The sequence below is a fragment of the Coregonus clupeaformis genome, chromosome 21, assembly GCF_020615455.1.
Source record: "Coregonus clupeaformis isolate EN_2021a chromosome 21, ASM2061545v1, whole genome shotgun sequence".
Lineage (NCBI taxonomy): Eukaryota > Metazoa > Chordata > Actinopteri > Salmoniformes > Salmonidae > Coregonus > Coregonus clupeaformis.
In genome coordinates, this window is record NC_059212.1 from 1,439,043 (window position 1) to 1,451,855 (window position 12,813).

General features: G+C 42.8%; 1 protein-coding gene across 1 annotated transcript in view; it reads right to left on the reverse strand.

Annotated features, from left to right (window-relative positions):
- wdr33 (WD repeat domain 33) overlaps positions 1–12,813 on the reverse strand; it is a 41,080-nt gene that overhangs the window by 27,419 nt on the left and 848 nt on the right. The window contains exons 2-6 of the mRNA XM_041841502.2: positions 10,257–10,484; positions 7,439–7,507; positions 7,105–7,209; positions 2,067–2,162; positions 1,680–1,831 (exon numbers count right to left, since the gene is read on the reverse strand). Of these exons, the coding sequence (XP_041697436.1) occupies positions 1,680–1,831; positions 2,067–2,162; positions 7,105–7,209; positions 7,439–7,507; positions 10,257–10,460 (626 nt within the window). The 5' untranslated portion in view covers positions 10,461–10,484. The remainder of the gene's footprint in view (positions 1–1,679; positions 1,832–2,066; positions 2,163–7,104; positions 7,210–7,438; positions 7,508–10,256; positions 10,485–12,813) is intronic.

Consider the following 12,813-nt stretch of genomic DNA (forward strand, 5'->3'; position numbering starts at 1 on the left):
TGTAGTTGACGCAACAGTTGTAATGTAGTGATGAACTAACGTACTAGGCCCAAACGTGACTCATACCAACAGCAAAGACAGCCTACACCTGACACAAGAGACACCTGAGGAACTTCTTGACTAGTTCCCTAATTGCAATCTTCAGTTTTGGAGCACAGCCATCAATGCTTGTATGATGTCAGTGCCCTTTTCCTCCTGTCATAATTTTCCCAGGGCTACGCCACAGCCCTAAGATGCTTCATTTTCAATTGGTCCTGGAGATTCAATGCACGTTAAATATTAACAACAAGACAGTAAAAGTGCCCCTCAAACATTAACAGTCAAAGAAAATAAGTTGTGGCATTGAGAAGTTATGTATTCAAGAGTGAAGCTTTAAGTTATGTTACAGGTCACGAGGTAAACCCAGCATAAAACCCTATTCATGATCTTTATTGAATATTTTCGTAAAGCTCCATGAAGGCAACCACCACCAAAGGTAGAAATATACACAATGGCAACCTTTTATTAAATAAATCTCTAACTCCACTGCCCCATTCAATTTAGATATTAAAGCTGCAATATGTAACTTTTTGGGCGACCCAACCAAATGCACATAGAAAAGTGTGTTATAGATCTGTCACTCATTGAAAGCAAGTCTAAGAAGCGGTAGATTTGTTCAACGTGTGCCATCTCTATGCTTCCCGTTCTTAAGTTTAGTTTTTGCATCTTTTACTTTCGGTTTTGTACACAATCTTCAAACAGCTGAAAATGCAATATTTCACAGCGGTTTAGATGGTACAATGATTCTCTACACTATACTTGCTTGTTTTGTCACAAACTGCAATTAAGCAAACTATTAGAATCTTTAGCAACGAGGCAATGGTGGAGCGATTTCTGCATAGTGCATCTTTAACTTTCAATATACCAGGGAAATTGGGGTGATGGGAAGGTGGGTGGTCAAAGCGACCTTGTGGGTTGCGTGGAAATTCAAAGTGAAGGGTGATGGCCAACTACTCTAACCCCAGAGGCAATTTGGTTGTGTGTTCAACAGAAATTATCTTTATTCAAGAAGCTATGGGGTCACTTGTGGATGTGGGTTTTGTCACTGGGATAGATTCAACGGCGGACAACATGGGGGTGGCAATATTGGTGGATCCAAAAGGTGGGAATTGTAGACATGCGTTTGCCTACATCTCAAAAAACTTCAAACCAACCACGGGACCGTGGCAAAGTGTGTGGATGGAGTGACCTTATGTGTGTGTGAGACGCCTTCCCCAAAGGTCCATAAGAGGGATAATACTGCCCCCTTGTGGAAGTGCACCACATTCAAACCTCCCTATGTCCCAACATCAGGTGCAACCTCTCCACTTTATTCGGTATAACTCTGTCCCTCTGGGCTCATCTATGCAAACCAGTAGTCTTAACGTGCGTCAATACCTTTTGAGTATAGATATAGATCAACACTTTATTTAACAAGACCGTGAAAATCAACCTTTTCTGTACATAGTAGTTATGTATAGAAAAAATCAAGATACACAACTCATCATGAGCCACAGGCAATAAGAAGAGAAATATAAAAAAGATCAGTGCAGTGTTGCGACAGCACAGACGTACATTTATCAATCATTTTCAGGGGAAACAGCAATAACAACAGTAATAGGCTGGGGTTAACTACAGAAAATGGTAGATTGTGTATAGACCTGGCCTCTCTAATCGCCTCCTTGTGAGCCTGGAACATCTTGACGTTGTTCATGTTGGACTGCCAGTACTTGACGTAGCCGCCGTGGTCGGCCGTCAGCATCCACATGTCGTTGTGAGACCAGGTCATGGCCCGCACGGGGCTGTCATGGGCCTGAGGGGAGTAGAGGAGAGACAGACGTAGCGTCAGAGAAAGCACCAGGACCAAAAACACAGGGGCTAGAAGACAGTGGATATACAACCGCCGCATTTCTTGTGGTTCCAACCCCATGCCTAACCATAACCTTTGGCTCCGCCGGCTGAATACACCTTTCAACAACAACAAAAAACATCTCTGAATTTTTAAGTTCATTGATAAAGTGTTGTAGGAGGGTGGATTCAATTTTTACCTGTAAGATGGTCTCAAAGTTGAAGGTAAGTCCGTTCCACAAGGTGAACTCCCCACTGGAGGCTCCTGTGACAAGTCGCCTCCCCTCAGGAGTCCACTATGAACGAGGGAGAGGGATGGAGGAGACGAGGAGATACGGAGAGAAAGGGAGGAACAGTTGGATAAATTAAAGGGGTAATGAAAAATGGAACAAAAATAGATAAGTGAGACCTTAGTAATCACCTTCTGAAGTGCCGGTTTATATTCTGCAGAAAACTAAATTCCTGGTGGGCCGAGTGTGTGGGTTTTGGCTCGTCCCATGTACTTGATTGACCAATTAAGGGCATGAGCTATGTTTCCATAAACTTGTCCAAAGTATTGTCGATTTTTTGGCAACATTAAAAAGTTGGCATAGAAAATAGATGCAACAATTGGCTGCTACGGTGCATTTCCATGTAACTGTTGTCGATAAAAACAGTTGGATGTAATGACACCCCCCCCCTAGAATGCAAGAATTGACTAATATTTGCCATATTCTAATCATTCTCATGTGACAACGTATCGCCACGGTCCGTGCTATGGTAAAACTTGCCCTCCTGTTCTTCTGAAATAATTGTAAGTAGGGCTGGGTGATATATCAAATTAATTTGATTAATTTGAATGTATGTTTTAGCATGATGTTCCAAATGCCTGTATCGCAAGAATCAAGGTATAAGTCTTTGTCTTTTTGGTCTGGTTTCCATCGCTCCTTCTGTGCACCTTACCACTCACACACAGACACTAAGCCCCTCCCCCTGCCACTCACAAAAAAAAGAGACGGAAAATCACTTCTTCCTCTCTGACAACAAGCAGTTTCAACTTGCTATTTGCATTTAAGGTATGTCCCAACATGTAATAGAGGAGAACGTAACCTTTGTAACGATACCCTTTTTATGTCTCAACTCCCAACATTTAGAACAGAGCAGTCCCTACTAAGACGGGAGTATCAAGAATTAACATGATTGAGGAAAATGAATGCTCAGTTTGTCGCATTTGGCACCACGTATCACTAGCAGCATTATAGCCACAGACTTATGCTAGCTGTATAGTCTGTTTTACAAATGTACAATGAGCATAAAAAAATGCATTTGTATACGGGATTAGCAACTCGTTCACATTCTGAGAAATAAGCATCTTCTTCTCCAGGTAGCTTGGCCACTTGATTTCAACATCTAAACAAAGTGAACAGGCTGTGTTGTTCAAACAGTTGGAGACGAACAGGAGGGTGTATTCATAACAGTTCAACTGTTCTACCTTTTGAGCAAGCAAATAGATCCAAGTTGGCAAGACTTTAAATACACTGCTCAAAAAAATAAAGGGAACACTTAAACAACACAATGTAACTCCAAGTCAATCACACTTCTGTGAAATCAAACTGTCCACTTAGGAAGCAACACTGATTGACAAATTTCACATGCTGTTGTGCAAATAGAATAGACAACAGGTGGAAATTATAGGCAATTAGCAAGACACCCCCAATAAAGGACTGGTTTTGCAGGTGGTGACCACAGACCACTTCTCAGTTCCTATGCTTCCTGGCTGATGTTTTGGTCACTTTTGAATGCTGGCGGTGCTTTCACTCTAGTGGTGGCATGAGACGGAGTCTACAACCCACACAAGTGGCTCAGGTAGTGCAGCTCATCCAGGATGGCACATCAATGCGAGCTGTGGCAAGAAGGTTTGCTGTGTCTGTCAGCGTAGTGTCCAGAGCATGGAGGCGCTACCAGGAGACAGGCCAGTACATCAGGAGACATGGAGGCCGTAGGAGGGCAACAACCCAGCAGCAGGACCGCTACCTCCGCCTTTGTGCAAGGAGGAGCACTGCCAGAGCCCTGCAAAATGACCCCCAGCAGGCCACAAATGTGCATGTGTCTGCTCAAACGGTCAGAAACAGACTCCATGAGGGTGGTATGAGGGCCCGACGTCCACAGGTGGGGGTTGTGCTCACAGCCCAACACCGTGCAGGATGTTTGGCATTTGCCAGAGAACACCAAGATTGGCAAATTCGCCACTGGCGCCCTGTGCTCGTCTTCTTGGCGGTGGGTCAGTCATGGTGGGCGTGGCATTTCTTTGGGGGGCCGCACAGCCCTCCATGTGCTCGCCAGAGGTAGCCTGACTGCCATTAGGTACCGAGATGAGATCCTCAGACCCCTTGTGAGACCATATGCTGGTGCGGTTGGCCCTGGGTTCCTCCTAATGCAAGAATGCTAGACCTCATGTGGCTGGAGTGTGTCAGCAGTTCCTGCAAGAGGAAGGCATTGATGCTATGGACTGGTCCGCCAGTTCCCCAGACCTGAATCCAATTGAGCACATCTGGGACATCATGTCTCGCTCCATCCACCAACGCCACGTTGCACCACAGACTGTCCAGGAGTTGGCGGATCCTTTAGTCCAGGTCTGGGAGGAGATCCCTCAGGAGACCATCCGCCACCTCATCAGGAGCATGCCCAGGCGTTGTAGGGAGGTCATACAGGCACGTGGAGGCCACACACTACTGAGCCTCATTTTGACTTGTTTTAAGGACATTACATCAAAGTTGGATCAGCCTGTAGTGTGGTTTTCCACTTTAATTTTGAGGGTGACTCCAAATCCAGATACATTTGATTTCCATTGATAATTTTTGTGTGATTTTGTTGTCAGCACATTCAACTATGTAAAGAAAAAAGTATTTAATAAGATTATTTCATTCATTCAGATCTAGGATGTGTTATTTTAGTGTTCCCTTTATTTTTTTGAGCAGTGTATAAAGATTAGCTGGCTACTCACTAGCAGTGGGCTTGTGCTTGAGAGATTGTTTATGAGACCTGTATACGTTTTCTCATATGCCTGCTACCAGAAGTTGGTCATTATTAGTGGATGTGCAATGTGCACGGTTCTATTTACATTTGTAAAAAGGGCATTTTCGTAGACAGACTTGAAAGCCAGATCAGTGATTATTGAAAAAAAGCAGGTTAAACTATATTGATCAAATAATTAAATGATTAGTGGGTGTTATGGTTCAAGGCTTATATTTAGCCTACGTATAATTTTACAAGCCTTCATTAGATTATTCCAGATTGTTTGAAATGTAGTGTATTGATGTTTAATTGTGCAACAAAGCATATTTAGAGAAATGGTTTTGTTTTTCTCTTATAAATCAAGCTCTACAGTGCATTCGGAAAGTATTCAGACCCCTTCCCTTTTTGTTACAGTACGGTACCAGAACATTTCTGCAGCATTGAAGGGGTCCAAGAACACAGTGGCCTCCATCATTCTTAAATGGAAGAAGTTTGGAACCACCTAGATTCTTCCTAGAGCTGGCCGCTTGGCCAAACTGAGCAATCGGGGGAGAAGGGACTTGGTCAGGGAGGTGACCAAGAACCCAATGGTCACTCTGACAAAGCTCCAGAGTTCCTCTGTGGAGATGGGAGAACAACCATCTCTATAGCACTCCACTAATCAGATTATGGTAGAGTGGCCAGACGGAAGCCACTCCTCAATAAAAAGGCACATGACTGCCCGCGTGGAGTTTGCCAAAAGGCACCGAAAGGACTCTGACAATGAGAAACAAGATTCTCTGGTCAGATGAAACCAAGATTAGATTGAACTCTTTGGCCTGAATGCCAAGCGTCACGTCTGGAGGAAACCTGGCACCATCTCTACGGTGAAGCATGGTGGTGGCAGCATCATGCTGTGGGGAGGTTTTTCAGCGGCAGGGACTGGGACACTAGTCAAGATCGAGGGAAAGATGAACGGAGTGAAGTACAGAGAGATCCTTGATGAAAACCTGCTCCAGATCGCTCAGGACCTCAGACTGGGGCGAAGGTTCACCTTCCAACAGGACAACGACCTTAAGCACACAGCCAAGACTACGCAGGAGTGGCTTCGGGACAAGTCTCTGAATGTCCTTGAGTGGCCCAGCCAGAGCCCAGACATTAACCTGATAAAACATCTCTGGAGAGACCTGAAAGTAGCTGTGCAGCAACGCTCCCCATCCAACCTGACAGAGCTTGAGAGGATCTGTAGAGAAGAGTGGGAGAAACTCCCCAAATACAGGTGTGCCAAGCTTCTTGAGTCACACCCAAGAAGATTTGAGACTGTAATCGCTGCCAAAGGTGCTTCAACAAAGTACTGAGTAAATGGTCTGAATACTTACGTAAATGTGATTTGCGTTTTTTTTATTTTTTTATAAATGTGCAAACATTTCTAAAAACCTGTTTTTGCTTTTTCATTATGGGGTATTGTGTGTATATGGATAAATGTATATTTTTTCCATCAATTTTTGAATAAGGCTGTAACGTAACAAAACGTGGAAAAAGTCAAGGGGTCTGAATACTTTCCGAATGCACTGTATATCGTGAATCTCCCATAAGCACAAAACATAAAAAATAGAGATGATTTTTAGGCCATATAGCCCAGCCCTAATTGGAAGGTGAAACTTGCATCCAGCCAACCAGAAAAGCAAGGCGAAGATATTCAGGCATTCTTGAAAGTCAGGACAATCCTTCTACTGCAAAGCAACATTATTATAGTTGAAAAAATTGATTTGGCAAGCAATAAACATTTAATTTCAATGTGGACTGGCGCTTTATAGATACACGCGTATCTTCAAATACCTTCAAAATTATTCTGCGATCATTTATTTAGAAAAACACTTTCCATCATTTGTCGCAATAAAGAAAGTTAGACAAAAGAAAATCCATCCGTCTAACAGATACAAACTTTGCCCATCTTTAGAACATTTCTCCTATAATTTCTCCTATAGCTGCCTTTTCCATTTCACATTTCGCAATGTTTTTTGAGACTTTGCTTTCATCGAATAAACCCGGTTCAATGGAAACTTGTCTAGTGATTAGTTAGGAACTCCCTTCACCTGGTTGTCTCGGTCTTCATTGGACACAAAATGGAATAACAAAAACCAGACGACACACAGCCCTCCAGGAATTGAGTGATACCCATGCACTATGGGCTTCACATGGTCTCAGAGTGATACAAGTAATCTGCCCTGAACAAATGAGGAAAGTGTGTGAGGAGAGACTTACCCTTATGACAAAGACGGGGCACTTTACTTTGTTTGTGGAGGTTCGGACAAACTTTGTGGTTACTGCGTTCATGGGGTTACTCAAGATGCCCACAGGAGGAACCAGCTACAAGAGCCAGAGGAATAAAGGGAGATGAGAGAAAAAAAGAGACATTTCAGCATATTGTCTAAAAATGGGTACAAAATACATCAAATCTAGCCAGGAAGAGGGACTTGCTAACACCCTGACACGGATTCATTGATAACATATTTTCTTACTGGCTCACGGACAACAGAAGGTCAAAATCACTGTTTTAATTGTAAATCATATAAGCCTAGTATCTGTCCATACTTACATCATTGTAGCATCCTGCATCTGGTTGGATGGCACGGAAATCTCTGTGGTCTCGCTGCCACAAGCGATTCTGCAGTCAAGAAAAAAGCATTTAAGGAACCATGAAAAAAGGGACAAAGGTCTTTGCATTCACATACATTTCAGCCAAATACGATGCATTCAGAAAATATTCAGACCCCTAGACCTTTTTCACATTTTGTTACGTTACAGCCTTATTCTACAATGGATTAAATAAAACATTTCTCATCAATCTACACACACTACCTCATAATGACAAAGCGAAATCAGGTTTAGACATTTTTTCAAATGCATTAAAAATAACACAGAAATATCTTATTTACATAAGTATACAAACTCCTTGCTATGAGACTCGAAATTGAGCTCAGTTGCATCCTGTTCCCATTGATCATCCTTGAGATGTTTCTATAACTTGATTGGTAAATTCAATTGAATGGACATGATTTGGAAAGACGCACACCTGTCTATATCAGGTCCCACAGTTGACAGTGCATGTCACAACAAAAACCAAGCCATGAGGTCAAAGCAATTGTCCGTAGAGCGCCGAGACAGGATTGTGTCGAGGCACAGATCTGGGTGAAGGGTACCAAAAAATGTCTGCAGCATTGAAGGTCCCCAAGAACACAGTGGCCTCCATCATTCTTAAATGGAAGAAGTTTGGAACCACCAAGACTCTTCCTAGAGCTAGCCGCCTGGCCAAACTAAGCAATCGGGGGAGAAGGGACTTGGTCAGGGAGGTGACCAAGAACCCACTGGTCAGTCTGACAGAGCTCCAGAGTTCCTCTGTGGAGATGGGAGAACCTTCCAGAAGGACAATCATCTCTGCAGCACTCCAACAAAGCAGGCCTTTATGGTAGTAGAGTGGTCAGATGGAAGCCACTCCTCAGTAAAAGGCACATGACAGCCCGCTTGGTTTGCCAAAAGGCACCTATAGGACTCTCAGACCATGAGAAACAAGATTCTCTGGTCTGATGAAACCAAGATTCAACTCAATGCCAAGTGGCACGTCTGGAGGAAACCTGGCACCATTCCTACGGTTAAGCATGGTGGTGGCAGCATCATGCTGTGTGGATGTTTTTCAGCGGCAGGGACTGGGTGACTAGTCAAGATCGAGGAAAAGATGAACGGAACAAAGTACAGAGCAATCCTTGATGAAAACCTGCTCCAGAGCCCTCAGGACCTCAGACTGGGGTGAAGGTTCACCTTCCAACAGGACAACGACCCTAAGCACACAGACAAGACAACGCACGAGTTGCTTCAGGACGAGTCTCTGAATGTCCTTGAGTAGCCCAGCCAGAGCCCAGACTTGAACCCGACTTGAACATCTCTGGACAGACCAGAAAATAGCTGTGCAGCGACGCTCCCCATCCAACCTGACAGAGCTTGAGAGGATCTGCAGAGAAGAATAGGAGAAACTTCCGAAGTACAGGTGTGCCAAGCTTGAAGCGTCATACCCAAGTAGACTCAAGGCTGTAATCGCTGCCAAAGGTGCTTCAACAAAGTACTGAGTAAAGGGTCTGAATACTTATGTAAATGCAATATCATTTTATTTTAAATTTGCAATAAATAAATAAAATTTAAACGGTTTTTGCTTTGTCATTATGGGGTATTGAGTGTAGATTGGGGGGGGATTTTTTAATAAGGCTGTAACGTAACAAAATGTGGAAAAAGTAAAGGGATCTGAATACTTTCCAAATGCACTGTACATACGTGGGAGTGAGTGCTCAAGTACAGCTCTCTGCGCTCATGGTCATGCCTGCGTGTGGATATTAGAAACTGGCCATGTCCGAATACCCATACTTGCATTCTAAAAGGTAGTCATTTTAGGCATGCGCAAAAATTAAGCTTTAGAATATGTAACATTTCGGAAATGTAGTATGCATTTCGGCTTTTCATCTAGTAAAATTCGCTGCACACTATTGAGGAAGAGAAACGTCAGTGAAGACACTTGCCAGCTGGTCAGCGCACGCTCCAAGTACACGTCCTGGTAATCCGTCTGGCCCTGCGGCCTTGTGAATGTTATCCTGTTTAAAGGTCTGACTAACATCGGCTACGGACAGCATGATCACAGTCGTCTGGAACAGCTGGTGCTCTCATGCATGGTTCAGTGTTTGCCTCGAAGCGAGCATAGAAGGCATTCAGCTCTTCTGGTAGGTTCACGTCATTGGGCAGCTCGTGGCTGAGTTTCCCTTTGTAATTTGTGATAGTTTGCAAGCCCTGCCACATCTGACGAGTGTCAGAGCCGGTGTAGTAGGATTCGATCTTTCATTATATTTGTCAAACATGACCGGCGTTTAGTCTACATTTACGTAATTAAAAGTCTTATTAAAGTTTGGCTACATTTTCTGCCACCTCCCTCATGTCAGCATCGGTTTGGACATGAGGCTATAAGCCAATATCACCTGCATATTACCTACACTTCAACATGCAGGCTTTTTTTATTTATGTAGGCCTACACGAAAAATAGATTTGAATATTATTCCAATGTTGGCCTCTGATCGGAATAAAGTTTTTTTTTTTTTTTACTTGTCCATTCAGACAAATTAAATCTATATTCTTCTTGTTTGCTTGTTATTTTGTATTTTTTTACTTGTCTTGGAAAATAGGACAACTGTTAATGTTGAGCCCTGGGCTGCTATCCAATGCAACGCCATTACTCTGTGCACAAAGTCCAGTTTCTTTAGAAACAGACTGTGCTGTGGTGGCTGGAAAAAATGTGTTCATTGAGTGGGCCACCAGAGAACTCAAAAGTTTGATCACAAAATAAAAATAAAACTGATGCTTCATCTCACGTCCATTACCTCCAGGTGTCTGATGACCGAGGGGTTGTAGTCAATGGTCTTGCGGTTGACAGCCTTACGCATGCGCTTGCCGTCGAAGGTGAGCTGCTGCATGGCCTGCTGCTGGGCGAAGTCGGGCCGCTTGTAGAAGAGCTGCCGTGGCGCCTGGTGCTGGAACCGCGGCATGTGGAAGAACCGTGGCGGGGAGCTGGTGTCCGTCGCCATGGTCAATCTGCTGCTCCTCTAAACCTGGGGAGAGATGGAAGAGGGGGGTGGAGGTGAGAGGCAGTTGAAAAGTAAATATGTCATGAGTACAGAGATAAGATGCTAAACAATGCAGTATTCTCACAAAATACTTGGGCAGTGCTTCTTCAAAATATCCATACTAAATCTATTTCGAAAGGGCACAAAAGTCATCTCAGCTAATTGGGTCTAACAGGTTTGTGCAGCCATTATTTAGAAGATTAATTATACTGTAACTACAGATGACAAATTCAGCTTCGGCCCATGTAACTGATTAGGCATGAATTTGCAACATTTCTCTACCAAGAAGCTTTATCACCACAAACACCCACAATATACATTTATCAGAACAGTCAACTCATAAGTAGATGCTGTCTAATTGCAGAGTTCTGTCTTTTCAAATAACAATAAGACATGACACCTCCCCTGACTGGACAGGCACATCTGAAACTGAGAACGTACACCACAGGTGGGTAGTGATCTTAGTCCTAGACAAATCTAGGATCGGACTATCCAACCCCAAACAACCTTAAATTAGGCCTATTTAGTAGGGCCGGGACGATACCAGTATCATGATACTCGTTAGTACCGTGGCAAGAAAACAAACACGAAGTAGATTTAAATTTATTTAGGAAAGCAGCCCTAATGTTGGAAACAAACATCATTATGTTGTCATCCAGAGTCACATTTATTTATTTTCCAAGCTATAGCACAGTATTTTACATACCGCAGGTTTTTAAAGAATCAAAGAGTTTGGTCTGCTTCGTGTTTTCACTTTTGCCATGGAAAAAGTAACAATATTGCAATACTGGTATCTTCACAGCCCTACTATTTAGGTCAATAAAAACATATAATCCTGAACCAGCAGTGACGGGCAACTTCTACCAATTAGGCCTATGTGATTACAAAGACACAACATTTACTTGCTTGACATGTAAATCAGTTCAGAGGAGTTCTAGATTGGTGAGCTTGCAAATATGGGCAAGTCTAAATTAATGAGTGGCAAAAGGGGTGTTGTTGCAACAGGTTTCCAGACTTCCTTTGCCCGTCTTTCATAACAAAAGACACAGGAAACAAAACAAACATGGCTTCAGTCATACCATCTTGCAAGCATCAATTATAGGTTACATTTAAACTTTGTTCTGTCATACTACCGTGCACAAGCTTATTCAGCTGTACATTGAACCTATGGTGAACACAGGTGTACAGCAAGCCTGCCATGAGCACAATTCAAAACAGGAATGCAACAGTCAGTCATGACATTCATGTATGCGCATGTAAGCAGTACCTGAGTGAACTTTGAGCAAACTCAGTTTAGGCAAATCTATCTATAGGCCTACTATAGCAACAACATTCAGCATTGTACACACATTTGTAGAAAACATCTCAATGACGTCAAAGAAAACACTCCCTGCTGCCCTCTACATGCAGCATAGTAATAAGGCTGGCTTTACATAAAGGAAAAAGACCAGCCACCATCAAAACACAAACACATCCTACAACTAGAAGCGACACTAAGATATGTTTATCGGAGAGTGGGACCACTTATAATAAATGGACAATGAAGCAATATTCCAAAACGCTCTGGTCCCATACTGTAGCCAACTCCTTCATCAATGTCATACATGTTTGGCATGAAACGTGTTTGGCATGACAATGAATGAACACAGTTAAGAGTTGCCTTGCATAAAGAACAAACAAACTGTATCAAGGCTAATCAAAGTGCATTTCATTACACTTTCACATGTAAATAACTAAATGAGTAAACAGACATTTTACATAATGTGGTAATAAAAACACAGAACCCACTGACAGTAATACCTTTTATCTAACATTAGGCTCAGAAACATCACAAAATGACTCATTTCAAATAAGCTACAATTGACAATTTCTCATGTCATCATTCTCTTCAATACATTTCCCCAACATGTGGCCATAATAAAATCCACTTTATTTTGTGCATTAGGACAGACCATTATAACCAGGACACTAGTGAGGAAATATGCAGTGATTCGGTGTGCTACACTGTGTGCAATTGTTCCTTGTTGGATTTGTACAATTGACAACTTCCACTTATGTCCAAAAGTAAGTTATAAAGCAGTTTAATTGAGAAAAGTAACTAACTAGCTACCTAGTGGGGGCAACATATGCAACTATTCAAACAACTGTATTTGTACCCCTAGCCCGGGTCCAAAGCCAGCGTCGTTGGGAGGTAGCTAGCTATCTGGAGTCAACTTCTAGGCTAACTGATTAGCTAACTAACGTTACCCGCAATGTTATTATGTCCAGAGTCAGAGCGGTAGCTAACTACCGGTAGTTAACTGCGGTTGGTTAG